Genomic DNA, 22,794 nt, shown 5'->3' on the forward strand with positions numbered 1-22,794 from the left:
AAAATTATTGATCTGCATTCTTTTTTCGAATTTTGGTAATTCATGTTGATTATTGACATTGGAATTCGTATTTTTGCAGGAGTTATGGAAATATTTTGGAAGAGTGAAAAAACTGTAACATGGAAAGTTTGAAGCATTAAAATAGTAAGAATGGTCGAACTATAATAAACGAATGTTTATTCAATTAAATATAAATTCGGTTTCGATTTATACAAAGTTAACAAATATGAAATTTAATTCATTTATAAAATAGCTATAGAAAATTTGTACCCATGTATAACTATTTCCTTTTTCCCTTTTTTACAACAGACACTGCTGCTGGCAATGGAACTTTTAGAGTAATAAGTTTCTTGTTCTCTTTGTTAGGTAAAGCACCAACAATTCTAGCAAGGTCTGTCATTTTTTTTAGACCCATACGATGACTGAATATGGTTGCAAATAATTCTAAATCTAATGTAAAGTTGTTAATTATCAGTGCTAAGATCATACAATGTATTACTCCCTTATCTTTTACACTGGTTGGCCTCATTCTATAAAATATTAAAAATTAATTATTGAATTATTAAACATTTTTATTATGTGATTATTATATGTCTGTTGCACATACCTCCCATGTTTGCTCTGAACACTGTACGTGTCTATTATATGCGAATTAATTTCTTGAGAAGCTGAACAAACTTCAATACCACGTTTTTTAGCATCCTTGATTGGCATATTTAACCAGGCTGCAACTGATTGAACATAAATCAACAGCGCAGCCTTTTTAAGATTATCTGGATCAGATTTCACATGATATAATGTCCGAGTGAAAAATTTTGAATTTCTGAAAAATAATGTATATATTAGTATATATTAGTATATAATAAGACATATAATATAATAAATAAATAATAATAAATAATAATTAATAATAATAAATAATAAGACATATAATAACAATAAATGTATATATTAGTATACAATACAATAATAAAGAAAGATAATAATTTTTCGAAATAAACATACTCTTGTTTATTATTAGAATTGCCATTTAAAATTTCTGTAACACTATCGTACAAAGATTCCAATTTACTTTTTGGTACAATATCAAAAATATTATATACATCATTTACACTAGTTGCATCTCTATTACACTCTGGTAAAGTGGTATTTGTAATATACTCATTATCTGGCAATTGTATTGACAAGTCCATTCTGTCAATTTCAACATCTGTGAAGAAAATAAATTTTAACTTTATTCTTAGCAAAATTAGCATGAGATTATGCGTATATCATAAAACATTTGCAAAGACAATTACTTACTAGCTACAGTTTGTTCAAGTTGTTCTTTAACAGATTCTACATTCACTTTTAATCTTTCGTACTGCTCTGTCCTCCTTTTCACTTTCTTTGAACCAAACTGTTTGTTCAACTTAGCGATCTTTTCATCTTCTGCACCCTTATTATCTTCTACTGCAGGTTTTTCCAAAACTGGAGTCACTTGCCAACGTTCAACCTGAACCAATCTTACCTTCCCTGTCCTTCTGTTACGAAGAACAAGCATACTACGCATCAAATCTTGGCTCGTATCTGGTTTATAGCCTCTATAAACAATCTGTCCATTTGACATAGCCAGCATCGTCTTCTTCTTGTTTTGATCGTAAAATAATCCACACGACATTTTTTTGGCTTCCTCATCCTTGAGCTCTCCATTTTGAAAATTAACTATAAAACAATTATAAAGGTTTTTCTCAAAATGAATACATGTAATATATGAATTATAAATTGACAAATCGAACAAGTTGTTTATCACTTGTAATTTAGAACTAAATCAACAAATGGCAATTACGATTATAAGAGTAGTATAATTTCACGATTCGATTATTTTTCAAAAAATAATTTACACACGAGTTGTTTCAAATATCGAAATACTTTTTAATGAATAAAAGTGCAATTACCAATGATTGGCTGAACTTTGGATGGTTCTATAATTACATCATCAATAATCGCCTTGAACGGTTCTTTCATTTTTATCAATCACTGTTTAACTTTAATATTTATTTATGATTTTTAACCTCACATTTGTGTACATTAAATTTTGTAACACTAATAAAAACATTGAAGCGCCGCCGGAAGTTGGCTTCTTTTCATTTATCTCACAGGAAGTTCAACCATTTTGACTTAATTTCTAAGAGATCCATGGATCCAAATAAACTTATTTTAGAACACAACCATATCAATCAAATTACAGAATCACTTTACCGAAATTCTATTTCTTTCATTATATTCTCAAAAATATGAATTTGCATAATAATCTACAGTCTATTTATTACTATACATATAAAATCTAAAACAGATACAACAAAATCTTTTTCCGATTTTTCTAAACCGATAAGATGGTACACCTTATAGTTTGCTCTCTTTTATGATTAGCATCTCTTTTGTATTATGTTCCTTGTCTATAGTATTCATATGAACTTTCGAGAAGTACGATATATGTGAATGTTGTGTTAAATTTCTTAATGGTCTGTCTTTGATATTTTAGAGAAGAATCGATCTAATGGGTAACGAAGAAACTCCAACAGCAGTGAATAATGATGAAGTAAGAAATGTGGTTAATACATCAATACTGTACACGTAACATAAAAATTTTTAACATTTACAGATGCCAGTTCCAAAAATAAGGCACGATTGGTATCAAACAGAAAGTCATGTTATAGTTCCGATTCTTGCGAAAAGTGCACAAAATGTCAAAGTTGTTTACGAGAAAAATACGGTAATTATTACATTTGTGAAAGTGTAAGATATATATAATGTTTTTTCAACTAGTGCATTTTGCATTTTTGTCGGTTATATTTACGTGAAAGTAGTTATCGTTTGGTTGAATATCAGTTGTATATTTTATTCTTTGTTTGGTCTTAGTTGAGTGTGTCTGCCCAGTTACCATCAGGCAATGAATATAGCTTGGAGTTAGATTTAGCTCATGCAATAATACCAGATCAATGCACATACAAAGTTGATCCATCTAAAATAGAAATTAAATTGAAAAAACAAGATGGAATTACATGGTCTGCTTTGGAAGGAAATCCTGTTGCACAAAATACAGTACAACCCATACCTCAAGGTAAACCAAAGATCCAAATATTATGTGTAAATAGAACCTGCTCTGAATTGTCATATTAAAATGACTTAAATTTTTTAAGAAATTTTGCATGCTGGAAATCAACCACCAGAGAATCCTGGAACTACCAAAAAGACACGGGATTGGAATAAAGTAGAGAAAGAGATTGAGAAACAAGAAGCAGAAGAAAAGCCTATAGGAGAAGCTGCTCTCTATGCTTTATTCCAACAGATATATGGTAGTGGATCTGATGAAGTTAGACGTGCAATGAATAAATCTTTTGTGAGTATTTCTTTTCAAAAAGCGCTTGACAAATACGTTGTATTGATTTTAACACTGTAATATTTCTACATATATAGCAAGAGTCTGGTGGTACAGTGTTAAGCACAAATTGGTCAGAAGTGAGCAAAGGAAAAGTTGAAGTAAAGCTACCAGATGGTATGGAATGGAAATCCTGGAATACATAAAATAATTCAGATAATTAAAATTTAAATTGCTTAATATTTGACACATAACAATTTCATTTTATTTTTAATGAAATCATTTATTGCAGATAAAAATTAGTTAAACGATTGTCCATATAAGAATATCACATTGTATTTGCCCAGTTTATCAAATATATATGTGTATTTTTCTGAGAAAAGTATAGCCTTGGTTTCTTATACAAAAAACAATGCAACTAAATAACATGATAACAAAATACTACAAAACATCATACAATATATCGAATTAAATGCATATATTAATGTATTTTTTATTTCATTATATAATTATATACATGTATTATACATTTATTTATAAAACATTGATAAACGAATAAATCTCTGTTACTAAAAAATTATTTAAAATAAATTCATTACTATGAATTGAAAAGTAACCTTTAACCAATTACCGATCTCAGTATATATATGCCAACAATACATGCCCCAAATACAACACAAGCTCTGTGCAATTCTGTAATATTACTATTATCTAATTCTTCATTAACCGTGACTACTTTTGGTTCACTATTTTTTTCTATTGTTTTACGAATTGTATTTAAACTATTTTCTAATGATACAAAACTATTTCTGAGCACATTTTCATTCTTTTCTTGTGCTTCAGATAGAATGTTTTGAATATTTGCTACCCTTATATTGTTATATATTATCGAAGCTACCAATGATATGATTGCTAATAAAGCAGATGCAACAATAGATAAGTATTTATGCTTTTGGGCATTCATTGTTTGACTATCATGATATTCTTTAATAGCTGTTGCTAATAATGTGAAATGTTCTTTTTCCTCTTTCTCTAACAAATTAAGCTCCGCCATAATCTTTGCTTGATCTTGAAGATTTTTGTTTTCCACTATTGTCAATTGTACATACTTTGGATCATCCCTCTTAATTTGAATAAGTTCTGAATATACTTCCTTTAATTTATCATTTATTAACATTGCTTCACGATTCAATTGTCTCCTCTCATCTTGACATTTGAACAACTTGTCTTGCGCAAAGATCACTTGTTGTTTGGCTATTTCAACCTTGTCCAAACCTGTTATTTGTTGATACCATTGCCACCATTTTACAACTTTCTTTGGTAATGGACTTGGTGCTAATTGTGGTCCATTTACATTTTGAATTATTGTTAAATCATTACTGATTTGCTGGAGTAAATAAATTTAAATGATTTATATTTAAACATACGTACATTATAATTTTTTATATTTATTGATGAATAGATGAAATGTAATACCTTTGCAAGAACATCATACTTTGCAGCAACTGCACTTTGTATATTGTTCAACTTTTCTTGTGCCTTTCCAGTGACGCTACTAATTCTTGTAGTTGCATTAAACAGTTGATGTTTATTTATTTCGTTGTTTAATACTTTGATGAACGATCGAAATTTTTCTGCCATAATATATTGTTTATATATTTGAATCGTATAAAAATTTACAATATCAAAATACGTAGCTGTATTCCGGTATTATTGCACATTATTATGTTTATTTTAATTCCTATGTTTTTAATATTACAGAAGCGTAAATCATCCTTTGAGACAAATCATTATTAAGTAAAGTACCTTAAAAAAAAAAGTAATTATCAAATTTTTATAAATATGAAGATTTTAGCTACGTATGTAAAGCAAAATCACCTGAAATATATGAAGAAATCTTATACTAAATCTGTATGAAATATAATAATTGAAAAATTACAAAAGTTATTCATTATAATTTCATAATCTCATCTGTAATTTTTGTATAATCTCGAAAAATATTGAGAATTTTCCGATTACACGAACTCGTCAAGCGCCTTAACTTAAGGCACATTTTCAAAGGTTAGTCGGAAGATGTACTTGAACTTGTTCGGAAAATTCTATTGATTATTATGATTATTAAGTAGAGTTACAGCAATTTTCTAGTTTTTTATGACAATCTTATTCGTAGTTAAGTAAGAGATTAAGAGAAATTATATGACATATATGTGTATAAATATGTTTTGTACATTTAATAATTAACCTAGAATTTTTTAATTTATAATTACCGAAGGTTATGGACGAATCTTCATTTTCTTAAGTAGTTTAGATATTTGTACTTTACTTGTAAAAAACGTTACAATGAAAAGGAGCATACGACAAGTGTCTCGAGCAAGTAAAATAATTATTTCTTCAAGTGATTCTGAGGGTGAACCTGCAGATGTTTCAAGTGATGAAAATTATGTTCCCACGAAAGCACCTCAGAAAAAGAGGAAGACAATTACAAATAGTACCAAGAGAACCGTTTCATTAAGTAAAAATAGTAAACAAATAGTAACAAAACTTGGAAGAAAAAAAATAAAAACAGAACTTATAGATAATACAAATGAATCAGTAGATTTGAATAAAAAGACACAAAATAAAAATGCAAAGATGAAAAAAGAAGAACTACAAAATTCTGATGCAGGAAATATTAAACAAATATTAAAAGATATATCTCTAAAATCTACAGAATTGAAAGAATGGACTGTTGAAGATTATGTTAGCGAAGTGAACAATATTGAACAACATATAGTAGAAAATGTTATAAAGCTTTTTAATAATGACAATACAATCCCATTTATTGCAAGATATAGGAGGGATATGACTGGTGGCATGGAGCCAGATAAGCTAAGAGCACTGAAAGAAAGTCTTGATCATGCTCAAGTTATCAAACAACGTGCTAATACTATATTGAAGTCTATTGATAAATTAGGACAGTGGTCTCCTGCTATGCATTCTGCTGTTGTATCTGCCAAATCTTTAGACGACTTAGAACATATATATTCTTTTTTTAAGCCGGCATCTAAGCGAACTTTAGCAGAAAGAGCAAAAGAGCTAGGTTTGGGATCTGTAAGTGATTTTGTGTTACAGGGTCAGGCACTACCTCCATTATCTTCTTTTATCGATTCCACTAAAGATGGATTAAAAACTGAGCAACAGATTATAGATGGAATTGTACATATTATAGCAGATATTATAAATAAGAATAAAACTGTATTCGATAAAGTCAAAGAGCTTCAAAGCAAATCTGCGATAAAAATCCAGATTACAGAATGTAAAACCAATAGTAAATCTGAAGATAGTAAAGAAAAGGATGCTCAGAGAAAGTATGAAACGTATTATGACTTTAGTGCAAACACAAAATACATTAAACCTCATCAGATATTGGCTATTAATCGTGGGGAAGCACAAAAATTTCTTACTGTAAAAATGACCATTCCTGACTTTTTTGAAAATGGATTTAAAGCACACTGTTATAAACAATATAACGCAGCTATCACAGCATCTAAATTACATTCTAAATTATTAAACGACAGTATTAACTATGCTTATACAAAGCTGATAAAACCCTTAGTAGTACGTAGAGTGAGAAGCGAAATGAAACAAAAAGCAGAGACAGCATCTATAGAAGTTTTCGTAACTAACGTTAAACAGTTGCTTCTTACTCCACCTGTACGAGGAAAGATCATACTTGCTATAGATCCAGGATTTTCGCACGGTTGCAAATTAGCGGTAATCTCTGAACAGGGTGATGTACTTGAAACAGATGTAATTTATCCACACACAAAGGGGAAAAAATCTTATAATGAATCAGCCGATGTTTTGGTAGCTTTAGTGACGAAATATAAGGCTACAATTTTAGCGTTGGGCAATGCTACAGCTTGTAGAGAAACTGAAATGTTTCTAAACAAGTTAATTAAGTCCAATGCATTCGGATCGATCGAGGTTTCGTACACGATAGTTGACGAAGCCGGAGCATCGATTTACAGCTGTGGTCCCGAAGCAAAATCCGAGTTCCCGGACCTCGACACGAATTTAATCTCTGCTATTTCTATAGCGAGACGTCTACAAGATCCACTCGCTGAATTAGTAAAAGTAGAACCTAAACATTTAGGTGTGGGAATGTATCAGCATGATCTACCAGAGAAGCAATTGTTAGCGGCATTAAATGAGGTAAATATAAAATCCAATAGCTTTAAAATTCAAGATGAAGTAATTAATTGACAAATTCAATAACAACTATAAAAATGACTACAGGTTGTTTCAGAGGTTGTGAGCTTTGTAGGCGTGGATGTGAACACTGCATCTCAGTGTCTTTTAAGAAGAGTTGCAGGTTTGAATGCATCCAGGGCAAATAACATTATAGAATGGAGATCCGAATTTGGACCGTTTAAAAATAGGCAACAATTACTGGATGTGAAAGGAATTGGGAACAAGGTGTTCGAACAATGTGCTGGCTTCATTAGGATATTGCCAGAGACTTCGATGAATGATAATTCTGAGAAACGCAAGCCTGCTAAGAAGTCTAAGCAGACATATAACTTATTAGATCAATCCTGGATCCATCCTGAATCGTACAAAATAGCCGAACGTTTCTTGAAATATTGCAATTGTAACTTGGAGAATTTCGGAACTACGGAGTTCATCGAAAAAGTAAAATCGTGTGCTGACGAAGGGCTCGCTGGTTTGGCCCAGAAACTTGATACTAACGAGACGACTATGGACGTGATAGTCAAAGGCTTATCTATGAAGAAGGACGAGGATATACGATTAAAGACTCGTACTCCTCTTTTTCGAAAGAGTTTGCTCAGTATTAATGATTTGAGCGCGGGGATAACAGTCACGGGTGCGATACGAAACATTACACACTTTGGAGTGTTTGTGGATATAGGAGCGGGTAGAGACGGGCTTATACCAACGAAATGGTTAAAGAATTCGGTAGTTTCGATAGGTCAGCGTGTAGAGGTGAAAGTACTTTCAGTAGATGTTGACCGCAAAAGAATTGGCTTAGAATTAATTAACGTATTATAATATTTAATTTATTATGAATATAAGAATAAATTCTAATTTTTTACACAAGGGTCTTTATTTTTCCCAAATGATGAAGCGTGTCACCCAATGATCTTTTGTTGGACTAGGCACAGAGAATGAAATATATCCGGTGTACATCTGTAATTCACCCTTTTTTCTCTCGTAAAGTAAGAACTGTTGAGAACTCTATGAATAAACATAAACGCGGAATACACGTGGAATAGCATTTGCATATTTCACGCACCACTTATTCCGGGTTAATGACGGATAATAAATTGTCCCTTAATTTTGGTAGATAGAACAGTCTGTGCTTTTATACAATACTTAACTTACCACTATGCTTCAAACTGATATTTTATTTATAATACTCTAAATAGGTAATGCGATTGATTGTAACGACCTAGGGAATCTTAAGTGCGGCAATACTTCACGAAATATGTAGCTGGAATCGAGCTACAAATTTCGAATACAGAGAAGGAACAGAATCTATTCCGTGAGTTGAGAAGTGGCAGAGACGAATTCTGAACACGTCCCGAGGTGTCTCTCCCTAAGGAAGGCAGTTCGAGGTTGCGCGATGGTCAGATGTTACTCTGCATCGGATGCTGCAGCGAAAAGTCACAGACGCGCTCTCAGATGTGCAATCCTTCGATGTCAATTGGTTAAATTATTTTCGTTTCATTTTACGTCTATATTTTCACTTGAGAAGATAGAAATTGATCATAAAGTTACGATAGATCACAAAATTATCCAGAGAATTCTTTGTTATCTCATTTTATAATTTCATATTTATTTATCAATTCTACCACGTTTAATCGATCGTACGATTAATTCTTCAAGCTGGTCGTGGACGTAGTTAAAACACAGCACGAGCATTCGCGCATACAACTTAACGAGACGCAATTTGACATTGTCTCGTGCCACATTCTTACGTACCAGACGCAACACGCTAACACGATCATCCCCTTCGTTCGTCCCATTTCCTCACTTTTCCTATGCATGTTACTTTTCCTACACGTTACTACTCGGCTACATATAATTTTCAGATAATAACACCGCTCCAGACAAGTACGAGAAACCTAAAAATCTCTGATCCCGTCACACACACACACACACACACACAAAAAAAAAAGAAGAAAAAAGAAAGAAAGAAGACAACGAAAATGCGCGTGAAATTAAAAGTAACTGCCATTGTTTAAATCATTGTAAAAATTTCAGCGAGTTTCTAACGGGTATCGTTACCGTGGATAAATGCAAATATTATCCACGATTTTTACAAGAATCTAGCCGCGTTAGTTCCAATTAAAACTAATCCCCTTATTCTTTGTCCAGGCGACGCGGGCTCCGTTCTTTTCTGCTGCTCCTCGATTCTCCGTGTCTCCCTTCCTCTTCTTTCTTTCTCGTAGACGATTTTTCGCCTGGAACATGCTGAGGCTCGAGTATCCAGTCAGCGATGGAATCTGAAACACTTGGAATATCGTTTAGGTGCGAGGAAAAATTCGAATCACTGCGAACGTGATTCTAACTCTTGAAAGTTTCGATAAGTACCGCAAGTATCGATAAGCTCGAAAGTCTTGAAAGATTCGACAGATTTTGATAGCTTGGTAAGCTGTCAATGTTTTAACAGGCATTTTTAATTTATACGTTTTCGTTCAAGCGGTGCATCGAGCATAAAGCGTTTATGAAAGCCCATAGCGTTCGATTTATCACAAACACGTTTACATTCACCGATATTCACGACAGTATTCATCGATGACAGGACTTTTTACGTTATTTCGTAACGATTGAGTCGATCAACCAACAAATTTCGAATAGCTGGGAACAGTATAAAATGAACAAAGTGCTGTACAACGATTGATCGTAATTAATGTAACATTTTACAAAAATGAAATATCGTTGCCCATAGGCAAAGCTAAAAAATATCGCCTGACAGTCTACGTGTTATAATTATTAGCTTTAGCTAGCCATTAGTAATAATAAATAATACACAAGTAAACGAACGTGGAATATGTAGGTGTCAAGAAATTACAGTTAACCCAGCGTTTGCAGTTCCCAGAAGACGTTTGACTCTTCAGCTGTGCGCTGGATTTTCCTACTTTTCTCTACGAGATCGAGAACGAAACTTACATTTTGTACATGTTCATCGCGAGGATCGCGCGGTAATAACGTGGTTCGTCGAAATTAACAGAACACGCAGCGCGAGACTACAGCATTAAACGTTTCACGATCATTTGATCTTGCCAACGATCCTTACGCTTCTTGGCGACACACCATCGTATCCAGCTTGCGTTTCCGCGTTGATTCCGCCGCGATGACGCGTCTAGAGTGGCGGAAGGTTGCGAGCTTTTAATTTGTCGATAACACGGCGAGGCTCGAGAGAGAAAGCGGAGGCGTAAGAAAACACGGAACAGCTCGTCGGGTCGAAGCGGGGATTCCCCTGTGTGTACGCAGAACAATGGCGAAAAAGCTAAAAAACCGTAGCGCGGATACACCTACAGTCGGAGACAAAAATAAATGGCCAGATGGTGGGAAGAAGTATCGACGAAGTTTCGCGTCTACTTAATTTATTTATTTTTTATTTATTCGTACGTTCTACGGCGGAAGAAAGCTGTACAAAACTGTACAACGTACTTTTACTTATTTCGTACTTGTACGTTCGATCATCCCGTAAGTAACGTGGTTTTCTTCTAAGAGCTCGGTTTAGGACGGTGGAAGTCGTCGCTGTCGGAGTTTTACAAAACTGAAGCGAGAAGTTTCAGAGGCTGGGCTAACGAATTACAAAAAGTACGAGAAAATTCATCATCGATGGATCGTCGACAGGTAACTTTTTAGTTTCGTCTGGTATGCGAAACCAACCACTGTCTACCGAATTTACTTATGGAATGATCCGATAATTAATTGTTCGGTAATTGTCTTCTTCTGTCATATTCGAGCGTTCGTCGACAGAGTTTCGTGATCGATTTGTTATCACGTAAAATGGGAATCGCCTCGATACGAAAACGAATTGCTCGCTGCTATTGGGAAAAGACAGAAGGACGAGTAACCGTCGAACTTAGGATGACAAACAACAGCCGAAAACAGGAAAAGTTGGCGAAGAAAGAGACTAAATCAAACGGTAGATCTGCTTATATCGTCGAGAAGAATATGGTGCGGGCTTCTTTGCAAGAAGATTGGTTACACTGTACGTACACGGTGTAATAGATGGGCATACGGAGACCGTATCGGCTAGGGAATGGAGGAACCTAATCATTCTCCACGTATGGGGGTCTTATCCAGCCCATTGGGCAAAATCGGAAGAAATTAGAGGTTTCGTTTTATCATTATCTCGATCAGTTAGCTGTAGCGACCTTTTTGAAAAGCGTGCAGCTAAAATGCGCAGAGGACGAAGGAAACGGCTGTATACGATCTCGTAATAATTATTTATATCTTTCTATTTGTTCGTTTTATTTCGTCTCGGTCTGCAAATATTCGAAAGATCTTAAAATTTACCGATATATCTTAGTTTTCACTGGAATTGCAATTTAAATAGCAAATTCTAGCTACTTTTCACGCGTGACGAGCGTACCCGTGAGAAACAGCCAACTGGATAAATAATAAAACGCATCTTCAAAATTCTCTTTCTCTCGTTCTTCTCTCTTGTTCATTACGAAAATATCCAAATAGAATTACAGTTCGCTTCGTGCAATCTCCCTTGCCAATTACCAAGTTACCAAAGTATAATCTGACAAAGCTTATATAGCGATAAGTAAACGTATAGAATTTGTAAGGAGCTGCGTGTAAACCCAAAAGTCCCGCGAAGCTCTAATAAATCCATTCGCAAAAATTCGCGTAAATAAATTCGCAAAGTTGAGCGTTTTAGTACGGGATTTTCCTCTACGCGAATTAACATTTAGCAAACGGTGGAAACGAATATATTTCCATTTTTGACACAGGCAAGGCGGCGTTCAGCGAAGCTTCGTTGGTAGCCGGTTGCCGCTAACTTGTCCACGATATTTTCGTTGTCGACTGTACGTACGCTTGGACGAGAAGACACGACAGAGCGTAGTCGTGGATAGAAGTAACGAGACGCGTAGCTCAGCTGCGAGAACGTAACACGCTTTGGCGAACTAGGTTTTACTTCGTTATTGTATATTCGTGGACCTTGTTCCAAAGCTACGCTGCAACTTTCAGCGCGTAATCTGCCACGCTTTTGTGTCGCGGATTCTCCCAAAAGCTTATCCTGTTTTCGTCTTCTGTCAGCCGCCTTCGCAATTGCGAATAAATTTCGCACGACTGCCATGTATCGGATTGATGGATAGCAAGTAGGTCGCGAGTATTCGGCGTCGACTTTACCAACGATCCTACTACTTAGTGACGGGTTCGAGATACGTTTCTCCGCATTTCCACTGTGTTTTTTAAGGGGGTGTCCTGAATTAGAATGTTCCGAAACAGCGTTTCTTTGTGATTTCTTTTAGAAGGGAAAGAAAGAAATGAAGTTATTGAATTTTGAGGTATGGTTTTATATATGTTTAACGAATACAAACAAAAATTTTTTTAAGTAAAAGAAGAAAAATTATAACAGATTTCTAAGCCTATTTCATGGGCGTCTTGTCGCTGCAGTCTTCAATCGGCCAGGAAGATCTACCTCGTAATTCTTGACTGGAACAAAGAACCAAAAGGGGATTAAATTACTATATATTTTTCTTCTGGGCGAACTAAAAAAGTTCGTGGAAAAGTTTATTTAAATAATTGTTATAGCACCTTAAAGTTTATTTTTCTTTTTTTTATTTCACATTTTTTTCTGCCGTTGTTTAGTTCATCCAGAAGAAAAATATACAATAACTTAATCCCTTTTCGGTTTTCTGTTCAGTCTGTGTTCAATCAGCCGATTGAATTTCTTTTAAAACAAATTTGTTTGTATTCATTAAACCATATATAAAACCATACCTCAAAATTCAATAACTTCATTTCCTTCTTTCCCTTCTAAAAAAAAAAATCACGAAGAAACGCTGTTTCAGACCGTTCTAATTCGGGACATCCCCTTAACCCTTTGCAGTTCGTAGTGAGAAACGATACGTTGAGACAGGTGGATTGCCAGACGAATAATTAGAGACGACAGTGAGTAATAGAAATTTCACAGATGTATTCTTCTTACGTTACTTAGACCGCTGGCTTAGCTAGTTCGATTATTGAACTGCGCTACACGCAGCACGAGCAACGTGAAACGTGTTGCTTGACGGAAAAGAATGTCGAGAGTAGAACGCGTTTACACGCAGTGGCGAAGCAAAGGAAGCACGTGGCACATGGTAGCGAATAATGAAAACGGAGAAAGATTAGGCAGCGACGTAACAAGTAACATGGCAAAGTACCAAGGCAATCGTCGAAGACGCTCTGCGAAGAAGCTTCAGACGTTGGCAGTAATTTTGTTTTAAATACAGGCAGTCGCTGGAAAGAAATAAAAGATGAAATCGCGAGACCGAAATCTCGGCGCGTTAACGATACGACGTTGAGCGAACATTGCGAAACTCGAAGAATCGGAAATACGTGGCTCGATAAAGGTCGCGAGAGTCTGAAATCCGACCGACTAGATTGCGGCTAAGACTGGAATTTCAACGCGACAGATTTCACCTCTCCGCGAATATTCTACGGAAATAAGAAAGGTACAGGTAGAATGGAAGAGCGGTGCTTTTCGTTCGCGATTTTGAAAAAATATGTTCTTCCTAAACGCGTTCTTTTTTGTCCGTCTTCGTGGTTTCTTTCTTTGGAGCAACAAATACCCGTGAGATGCTACTCTGCTCTTGACGTTGCGAGTGATCCATTACGCGTGAAAGAATCTCGTGCGTAGATTCCCTTTTGGGAAGAATTTATCGATTCTCGATGACGAACGTAACGCGTGTAACGAGGAGACGATAAAAGGCACATGGCTGCGAGAAAATCGGAACAGGTGGTCCGTGACGTGCGGAATCGTCACGACGTAATTAATCATCGTCGTATCTCTCTAGGAATCGCGCGATCTCTTTATCCCTTTCGTCTCCAATTTTTAGATCGTTTAAACGCCTGTATCGCGTCTGTGGCAGACAAAAGCCAGGAACCAAGCCTTCTGACCAGGCAACGGAATGACACCGGGTATTAAGAAGAACCGCGGAGCTTCGCCGAAGCGTAGGTGAAAAGAAAACAAGGGATACCGGGGTTTCGTGAGTTGCAGCAGGGGCCACAATGGCGTAACGACAAAATATAGGCTGATATTGCGAAGCGGTGAGCGTGTAGGTTGCAGCCCCCCGGGTGAAAAGTAGTTTCAGAGCGTCTAGTCTAGTCTAACAATGGCGCGTATGAAAAGCGGGAAGAAAAAGCGGAACGCATGAAAAGCGTACCGGAAAATAAAGAGGAGATAGAGAGCGAAGGCAAAAGAGGCAGCCAGGCTGGTGAATTCAATGCCAAGGTTTCGAGCCTTCGGTTAAATCGATATTCGATATTTTCCGTTCACGAGCTGATACGGTCCGCGTTGCAGCAATATTATCGCGTTTCACGTGTCTCTTCCTTTTGCTCTATTTCATTTCCTCGTCTTCTTATTTAAATTGCTATTTAACGAGTTTGTACGACGATGATCGTTTAAACACGCGAAGAGTAACATTTCTACAGATTTATCGCGATCCTAGAAGACGGCGTTTTTAGCAATGAAATTAACCCTTTTCTAACAAATCACGTCGTTCTGATCCTTACACTCGTTACTAGTTTCTCTTCGTTCTTTCTTAATTGCACAACTTAGGAGAACTGTACCCTCGTGCAACTATTCGGTAGAACAAAGTGTCGCGTTGTTTAAGCTTGTCACCGTGGAATATGTCAACGTTCGTGTACCTTCAGAATTTATTCGTTTTCTCGCTAAGTATTTGTTCAGATCGACGTAATTTAACAGAGGCGTTAACTCCACGATTATACACGCGCGCGGAATTCTACGAAGTTACGCGTGCACCCGCAAAAATCGACTTTCATTCCGCTACCCCCGTTTCATCCGCCTCTTTAAACATTTTCTTCTCTTGAGCTAAATATCCGTAAGAATCGTCCATCTAAATACAAATATCCTCTAACTTTTCTTACTATCTGCCAATGGAACGAGGAGCTTGCATCACCAAGACCTTTCTACGAGTACACCTTTCGATCGTTCCCGCCAGCTACGAGAATGAAAAAGCTTCGCGCGGCATTCTTCTTCTTGCCTATCGAGCCGAAAATAAATAGCAAGCGAAATATCCTTACTTTATCGAGCGTTCGACGACACAGGGCCGGGCCGGGCCGGTTACGCCGATATCGAAAGCGCTGCCGAAGATTACAATAATTTTCCCGACCGATTCGAACGTTGGATGCGTGTGGAGCAAAGGGGATGGTCACGTAGCAACGATTTGCTGCTTATCGCGCGTGCCTTCTAGTTTTCTAGATCGTTTCACTTTTGGCCTGTAAGCGAGCTTTCTATTTTCCATCGAGAATACGCTCGACTGTGCGGTATTGTGTGTCGCATCGAATATACGTCGCGGCCTGTTCCGCCCACCGACGTCGCCCGATTTATCCGATTGCTCCGAGGAAATCAATCGCAACCCTCTCTCTTGCGAATGTCGCCACTCCTCTATATCCTGGTCATTTTCAAAGAATTCCGGACGAGCTTGAATCTTTTAACGACGAACGCACACTAGCAGATGCGAGTGCACTATTATTACGTTTTCAGCGACCGATAGATATTTATTTAGATAGATATTTATGATAGATAGATATTTTACGCTTTTGCGTTCCAGTTTACGCGATTCGCTGTCTCGATCTATCGACTAATGGATTTTAGGTCTTGATCAGGCTAATCGCATTGCGAAAATGCGTTTGAACAATTTCAGGAGATCGATAAGGTAGGAAGTTACAGGTGTAGAGAGTGTGGCGGAATGTACAGGCGGCCGTAAGGCGATTACTTATGCACAGATAAGAAGAAAACATAGAATGAAATTTCTCCGAGGAAATCGGATTTGAAAATTTATCAACTATACTTGAACATGACCGATTCCACGCCGGACAAGAGCGAATAATCGGCAAGAGGTTGTTCAACGAGCGAGGATGAGTGGAACATGTATTTTTGTTTGCTTGGTTTACGAGAGAATTAAATTTGAAAATTTATCGTACTCTATCGTCTTGAAAACGAAGCCTTAAATTCCTTATTTTTCATTTGTTTTCACATGTACGATTATTTCCTGCCGATTGCTTACCTATACCTGGCTGATAATTATTCAACCTAAAGCTCGGTTTTTTCGGACGAAAAAATCTTCCTGTACGTCTCTTTCTTACTCTTTCATCGGGTTATTATCGTGCACACCTTATGCTCGTTCGTACGTGCATTATTCGGCCGCGCCCTGTACACGCTACGATTTCATTGGCGAACGAGGAGATTGATCGTGCAATTGCGGACAATATCGTCCCTTCTTATACGAAGCATCGAATACAGAGACAGTGTAATTCTTTCGCGTGCGCGATTCTTCATTTTCAATCTCTCGGATCGTCACGTATCGCGATGAATCTAAATTGTATACGACGATCTCGTTCAACCTAACGGTATCGTAATACAGACACACACACACACAAACACACACACTCACACATACACGCACAGACAGTTTCCATTCACACTTAGAAACAGGTCGATAGAGATCACAGACTATAGAGAATAATTGCGAAGCAAAGGCGAAGAAAGATTCGCAAACATTCGGATACGGCGATTTAATACGGCAGTTGCGAGCTTTCGCAGGAAATGAATTGATATCCGTCAGCGGAATGGAATCCTCGCTGCCTATGGCGAGACATCATCCGTTCTACGTTCGAGGATCGTTACCAACGTAGATAGCGGCAAGCCTGGTTTTCCCCTTCGACGTGAAAAGGGATGGTCGGAGGGTGTCGCGTCATCCGTGCTCCAGCGTTCGCGGTGCACCACGATAATTGGATCACCGAGCCTCCTATGAGTCCTCCTATGAGCGACCAAAATTAAGTAACCTGCGGCGCACGATATAGTGGTATAATAGAGAGCGGTGTGGTATAAAAGACAGTTAGTATGGGTAATGGAACGCGGGACTGATCAGTTATTTTTGATACACTCGACGCGATTACAAAGGTAAGCTTTTTGGCCGAAAATGTGGTACGTTCGAATAAAACTGTGGCGGCATTCGACGATGGAACTTTCTAATGGTTTCGCGATGCAAAGCGCTATACCTCCAAAGCGTAAGGCAAACCATGCCTAATATACCATCGATATCCCTACGGTTCTTTCGCCGAATATACTGAAAATTGCATACGCCGCAACGGTCGCGAACATCTAACAAACGCGTGCGTAGTGGGAGAAAAGAATCCGTTTGGCTTTTAACAAAAGATTCATTCCGTTCCGAATTGCGGAATGCGAAAGCTCTGGCGTAACAGCGAAGCAAACACATTCGAGAAGCGTGATTGTTGATCGTTGATCGTTGATTGTTGATGGTTGATGGTTGATGGTTGAGTGTTGATTGTGGATTGTTGATTGTTGATTGTTGATTGTTGACCGGTTGACCGGTTGACCGGTTGACCGGTTGACCGGTTTACCGGTTGACCGGTTGACCGGTTGACCGGTTTACCGTTGACCGGTTGACCGTTGACCGGTTGACCGTTGACCGGTTGACCGGTTGACCGTTGACCGGTTGACCGTTGACCGGTTGACCGTTGACCGGTTGACCGTTGACCGGTTGACCGTTGACCGGTTGACCGTTGACCGGTTGACCGTTGACCGGTTGACCGTTGACCGCCGACCGTTGACCGCTGACCGCCGACCGCTGACCGCCGACCGGTTGACCGCCGACCGTTGACCGGTTGACCGCCGACCGTTGACCGGTTGACCGCCGACCGTTGACCGGTTGACCGTTGACCGTTGACCGTTGACCGTTGACCGTTGACCGTTGACCGTTGACCGGTTGACCGTTGACCGTTGACCGCTGACCGTTGACCGGTTGACCGTCGACCGTTGACCGGTTGACCGTTGACCGTTGACCGTTGACCGTTGACCGTTGACCGTTGACCGTTGACCGGTTGACCGTTGACCGTTGACCGCTGACCGCCGACCGTTGACCGTTGACCGCTGACCGCCGACCGTTGACCGTTGACCGTTGACCGGTTGACCGGTTGACCGGTTGACCGGTTGACCGGTTGACCGCTAACCGTTGACCGTTGACCGGTTGACCGCTGACCGGTTGACCGCTGACCGTTGACCGCTGACCGTTGACCGCTGACCGTTGACCGTTGACCGTTGACCGTTGACCGTTGAGCGCCGACCGTTGACCGGTTGACCGGTTGACCGCTGACCGTTGACCGTTGACCGGTGATTGTTGATTGTTGATTGTTGATTGTTGATTGTTGATTGTTGATTGTTGATTGTTGATTGTTGATTGTTGATTGTTGATTGTTGATTGTTGATTGTTGATTGTTGATTGTTGATTGTTGATTGTTGATTGTTGATTGTTGATTGTTGATTGTTGATTGTTGATTGTTGATTGTTGATTGTTGATTGCTGATTGCTGATTGCTGATTGCTGATTGCTGATTGCTGATTGCTGATTGCTGATTGCTGATTGCTGATTGCTGATTGCTGATTGCTGATTGCTGATTGCTGATTGCTGATTGCTGATTGCTGATTGCTGATTGCTGATTGTTGATTGTTGATTGTTGATTGCTGATTGCTGATTGCTGATTGCTGATTGCTGATTGTTGATTGTTGATTGTTGATTGTTGATTGTTGATTGTTGATTGTTGATTGTTGATTGTTGATTGTTGATTGTTGATTGTTGATTGTTGATTGTTGATTGTTGATTGTTGATTGTTGATTGTTGATTGTTGATTGTTGATTGTTGATTGTTGATTGTTGATTGTTAAATAAACCCTTTTTTGTTGATCAAGAGTATTTCTTGGGCAGTTACATCCAACACCATTTCACTAGGTGGTAATGACAAAATCCGTAATAATTTGTTTGCCAACCCAATGATATCTATAGATTCCATCAGGGTAAAGAAGAGACGTGTCATTATTTTTGTCATTACCACCTAATGACAAAATCCGCAATCACTTGCCAAGCCAATAATATCTATGGATTCCATCAGGATGAAGAAGAGACGCGAGGTCCATCTCTGTAACTGATCGTACACACCTAGAAACAATGAAAAATGTCGATATAAATGTAAATGGGAAGAAGGACGTGCAAGAGAATGCCAGCACCGGAAATACGACTTTCCATCACGCCGTGCCTTTCAGATCGAACTGATTACGACGTGTATTTCATCGATGGTTTCGAGGGGATCATGGAGCTGTTGGATTTTTACAGACGACCGGGGAATTTGTATACTTCGATGCTATTGCTGTTGCGACGAACAAAAAAAGTCTTAATGTTTAATATAAAATTGGAAGGAAAATTAGTGTTGTATAATACTGGTCGATTTATCGACCTAACTCGTCTTGGTGTATTCGCATATTTGAAACCTACTGTGCTATCGACAAGCAAAAAGATTTTCACCGTTTAATACAAAATTGGAAGTAGTATGACACGTAGTATGACACGCTGATCGAATCTATACTTCAATGCTGTTCTTGTTTCAACGAGTAAAAACATGTATACCGAATAATAACAGTTCCGTCATACGTCCAAGCTCAAGATATTTCTTAACGTTACGAAAAATACGATTATGACCGGAAGAACGTAGCACGAGTTTGACGAACGTAATAACGTCTTACTACCACGTCGAATCAAATCTGTAGCGGCACATGGCATTGCATTTCCATAAAACCAACGACGAGTCGCAATAGTCTTGGTATATTATACTACCATGAAAGTTAGCGTGTCGTACTCGGAATTATTATACCTTTGGCCATTACCACGGCCAGGACCAAATTACCGAGCTGTTGAACGAAACGGCCTCCATATTTACAAACGACGAGTGGAGAATATTTCACCGGTTGATATAAATATTATATCTTGTTAGAAGGTCGTTGGTCGAGGGCCGCATCGGAAGGCCTTAAGCCGTCGAAATGGCAAGGCGGTAAAGAAAGCACGGGGCGGAAAAAGCTTCTTCGGTAGAAGAGGCGCTTTGTGCTGGCGAAAGGTTGCACGTCCGCTAAAGCCGCTCGGCCGACCGCTGGAAAGCAATTTGTACCACGCTTAAGTTCCACGTATTATTTACAGATCACTCGTATACGTATTATTCGACGGTGATATACGATTACGGTGTGACTCGAGGCGATAAAAATTGAATCTCAGTCGGTGAACCGTTCCAGAAGAACGGAACGAGGTTGTAAGAAATTCTGGCTGATTTATACCGTTCTATAATGTTCTATGTTATCGTAGATTTACGTTGTTTTGCAGCCACTTTAACGCTCATCTCCCGATATAGCGATGTCTCAGATTTTCTAGTATCTCGTGGTCATTGTTCCGTGTAACCTTGTCTATCAACAACGTTCGGACACAGATCCGTAACGTCGTTCCGAAGAATGTCTTACAAATTATTCTTCCACTATAGTACTACGATTTTCCACAATGGTACTATACCGTATGACGCGCAATTACAACTCTGAGCGTGCGACCAGTGGAAGCGCTTGTACCAGATTTTGTAATTTGTAACTTATCTCGTTATTACCATTTGAAATAAAAATTCGAAAGCCGTTTTATATTTATATAAAGCTCCAAAGTGCAAGAAATGTATTTTTAAACTCTGTATTACGAAGAGGAATAGAGATAAACTGCACGCGATACAATTAAACGAGTTCGGGATTACGTATTAGGCGTACGACCGAACAATTCCAATTTTACAGCGAAATTCAACGTTTATTTAAAAAAACAAATACCGCTCGTTCTTCGATCCAAGTATTTCTTCTTGCTTTTTGTAAGAGAATCACGGAAGAATATCGCGTGTCTTTACAATTTTGACAAGATCCGATCGTCAGGCTACTGATTAAGACGGACGTTCTGTGAAATTGCTGCGCGATAACGCTAAGCCTCGAACTGCTGCTACGACAGAGTACATCATAACGAGTTTTGCGACAGCCAGCTTATTCACTGGATATTACTCCTTCCGATTGCTACCTGTTTCGATCGATGCAACACGCCTTATCCGACAAACCCTCTTCCAATTAGCGGGGAAGATACTCGACGATCGGATTTTGTCTAAAGACTACATGCGGTCTAGACGGTACAGTGGTAGCTTTTTCCGCGATAAAATTCGTCGTTGGTTCGACGATGGATGGCTTAAAGTTATAATAGAGAGCAACGGCGAATATTTCGATCGAACAACCTGCCGCGTTATTCTTCAATCAGCTTCACTGAAAAATTTCAATTACTCGTTTCTACGCCTAATATTTCGCTATTTATTGGCAACTAAGTGACCGCGGGGTTTGTCAATACCGTCTAACGACAAAATCCGCGATCACTTAGTTGCCAACCCAATACATACTCGTCCCTGCGTATTCGCTAATTATCACATTTATTCGCATCGATGGGACACGCACTTTCTGACCAGCACTTCGCTTCTTACGAAAATGTACGAAAATGGCTGGATGACTGGTTTGCCTCGAAAGAGCGACAGTTTTTTTGGCATGGCATCCACCAATTGCCAGACAGGCGGGAAAAATGTACAGCTAGCGATGGCCAATACTTCGAATAAAATATTTTTAATCATTTTCATACAATAAACGTGTATTTTCTATACAAAAATGCCGGTTTCATATTTACATGTCTGGTATACGAATATTTTGTACGTAAATATTTGAATAAATTGAAATAATTTTAATTTTAATAAATTTCACAATTTTGTATGTAAATATTCACATTTATTTCGATTAATTTATTCCCCTCTCGCACAATTTTTCAATGACCGCCGCGTCTACTATTCCACTTACGAAGGAAGGAAATGATATTCTTCGACTACTACCTGGAAGACTCTGCGATTGAATCAATTTCCTTCCTCCATTTTCATCTTCTCTATATTCATCGGTTACATCGTGCGCCACTTTCCTTCCACTTTTTCCTCATCGAGAAGATAAACTGCGTTCCTCGATTACCAGTTTCGACATTCCTCCTTCGAAGTTCGATTTACCCACCTAATTGTTCCGCTACACCTTTTCCCGCATTCACCGGATCCGATTGCCTCCGTCGTCGTCGTCGTCGTTGTTGTCTCCGAGATTCGTCCGATCGATCGACGTCCCGAATGCCGGTACCGATCGAATATGCATCGGATCCTGCGGGATTCACCCAGAATCTTTTCACGCGGTTGCCAAACCATGGTACACGTTCTAAGAACGAATTGCACGGAAGTAGAACGATTTAATGAATACAACTGGCGTTTCTTCTTGGTTGCCGGCTTGAGTTATTATTCTCTCTGC

General features: G+C 38.2%; 5 protein-coding genes across 9 annotated transcripts in view; 2 read left to right on the plus strand and 3 right to left on the minus strand.

The window, feature by feature from the left end:
- Positions 1 to 24: 24 nt before the first annotated feature.
- On the minus strand, positions 25 to 2,320 carry LOC117241636. Its single transcript, XM_033507552.1, has 6 exons — positions 1,938 to 2,320; positions 1,303 to 1,704; positions 1,006 to 1,210; positions 608 to 823; positions 271 to 530; positions 25 to 112 (listed from the first exon to the last, which is right to left on the minus strand). The coding sequence occupies exons 1-5, from the start codon at positions 2,005 to 2,007 to the stop codon at positions 281 to 283; spliced, it is 1,143 nt and encodes a 380-aa protein (XP_033363443.1). The 5' UTR covers positions 2,008 to 2,320; the 3' UTR covers positions 25 to 112; positions 271 to 280.
- Positions 2,321 to 2,417: 97 nt separating this feature from the next.
- LOC117241638 (protein SGT1 homolog) lies at positions 2,418 to 3,838 on the plus strand. 2 transcript variants are annotated; one of them, XM_033507557.1, is made up of 6 exons: positions 2,418 to 2,581; positions 2,645 to 2,755; positions 2,902 to 3,103; positions 3,183 to 3,382; positions 3,460 to 3,538; positions 3,654 to 3,838. In XM_033507557.1, exons 1-6 carry the CDS (start codon positions 2,540 to 2,542, stop codon positions 3,662 to 3,664), a joined length of 645 nt encoding a protein of 214 aa, XP_033363448.1. In that variant the 5' UTR covers positions 2,418 to 2,539; the 3' UTR covers positions 3,665 to 3,838. The 2 variants fall into 2 exon arrangements, with proteins under 2 accessions (XP_033363448.1, XP_033363447.1); XM_033507556.1 differs by having other exon boundaries at positions 2,420 to 2,581; positions 3,460 to 3,674.
- A 35-nt stretch (positions 3,839 to 3,873) lies between these two features.
- LOC117241637 (mitochondrial potassium channel-like) lies at positions 3,874 to 5,504 on the minus strand. Of its 2 annotated transcripts, none has more exons than XM_033507555.1 (3): positions 5,240 to 5,504; positions 4,838 to 5,136; positions 3,874 to 4,748 (listed from the first exon to the last, which is right to left on the minus strand). In XM_033507555.1, the coding sequence occupies exons 2-3, from the start codon at positions 5,000 to 5,002 to the stop codon at positions 3,981 to 3,983; spliced, it is 933 nt and encodes a 310-aa protein (XP_033363446.1). In that variant the 5' UTR covers positions 5,003 to 5,136; positions 5,240 to 5,504; the 3' UTR covers positions 3,874 to 3,980. The 2 variants fall into 2 exon arrangements, with proteins under 2 accessions (XP_033363446.1, XP_033363444.1); XM_033507553.1 differs by having other exon boundaries at positions 4,838 to 5,167.
- Positions 5,505 to 5,629: 125 nt separating this feature from the next.
- Positions 5,630 to 8,457, plus strand: LOC117241635 (S1 RNA-binding domain-containing protein 1). The gene is made up of 2 exons (XM_033507551.1): positions 5,630 to 7,555; positions 7,640 to 8,457. The coding sequence occupies exons 1-2, from the start codon at positions 5,702 to 5,704 to the stop codon at positions 8,411 to 8,413; spliced, it is 2,628 nt and encodes an 875-aa protein (XP_033363442.1). The 5' UTR covers positions 5,630 to 5,701; the 3' UTR covers positions 8,414 to 8,457.
- A 1,080-nt stretch (positions 8,458 to 9,537) lies between these two features.
- The window catches only part of LOC117241639, a 61,217-nt gene continuing 47,960 nt past the window's right edge, over positions 9,538 to 22,794 (minus strand). The window contains exons 3-5 of one of the 3 annotated variants that reach the window (XM_033507558.1): positions 22,513 to 22,650; positions 19,481 to 19,573; positions 19,224 to 19,380 (exon numbers count right to left, since the gene is read on the minus strand). In XM_033507558.1, coding sequence (XP_033363449.1) covers positions 19,343 to 19,380; positions 19,481 to 19,573; positions 22,513 to 22,650 — 269 coding nt within the window. In that variant the 3' untranslated portion in view covers positions 19,224 to 19,342. Of the gene's footprint in view, positions 9,879 to 19,223; positions 19,381 to 19,480; positions 19,574 to 22,512; positions 22,651 to 22,794 lie in introns of those variants that run through there. The other 2 variants (XR_004495083.1, XR_004495084.1) reach the window with 2 other exon arrangements.

Source organism: Bombus vosnesenskii, unplaced genomic scaffold (genome assembly GCF_011952255.1).
Source record: "Bombus vosnesenskii isolate JDL3184/JDL3185 unplaced genomic scaffold, Bvos_JDL3184-5_v1.1 scf7180000016261, whole genome shotgun sequence".
Taxonomy (NCBI): domain Eukaryota; kingdom Metazoa; phylum Arthropoda; class Insecta; order Hymenoptera; family Apidae; genus Bombus; species Bombus vosnesenskii.

Coding starts and splice junctions, on each gene's coding strand:
- LOC117241636 (XM_033507552.1), bottom strand. CDS start 2,007: ATGAAAGAACCGTTCAAGGCGATTATTGATGATGTAATTATAGAACCA. Junction 1,705..1,937: donor CAAAGTTCAGCCAATCATTG/GTAATTGCACTT, acceptor ATTGTTTTATAG/TTAATTTTCAAAATGGAGAG. Junction 531..607: donor GTTCAGAGCAAACATGGGAG/GTATGTGCAACA, acceptor AATATTTTATAG/AATGAGGCCAACCAGTGTAA.
- LOC117241635 (XM_033507551.1), top strand. CDS start 5,702: ATGAAAAGGAGCATACGACAAGTGTCTCGAGCAAGTAAAATAATTATT. Junction 7,556..7,639: donor TGTTAGCGGCATTAAATGAG/GTAAATATAAAA, acceptor AAATGACTACAG/GTTGTTTCAGAGGTTGTGAG.
- LOC117241638 (XM_033507556.1), top strand. CDS start 2,540: ATGGGTAACGAAGAAACTCCAACAGCAGTGAATAATGATGAA. Junction 3,104..3,182: donor AGTACAACCCATACCTCAAG/GTAAACCAAAGA, acceptor AAATTTTTTAAG/AAATTTTGCATGCTGGAAAT. Junction 3,383..3,459: donor GTGCAATGAATAAATCTTTT/GTGAGTATTTCT, acceptor CTACATATATAG/CAAGAGTCTGGTGGTACAGT.
- LOC117241637 (XM_033507555.1), bottom strand. CDS start 5,002: ATGGCAGAAAAATTTCGATCGTTCATCAAAGTATTAAACAACGAAATA. Junction 4,749..4,837: donor AGTATGATGTTCTTGCAAAG/GTATTACATTTC, acceptor TATTTACTCCAG/CAAATCAGTAATGATTTAAC.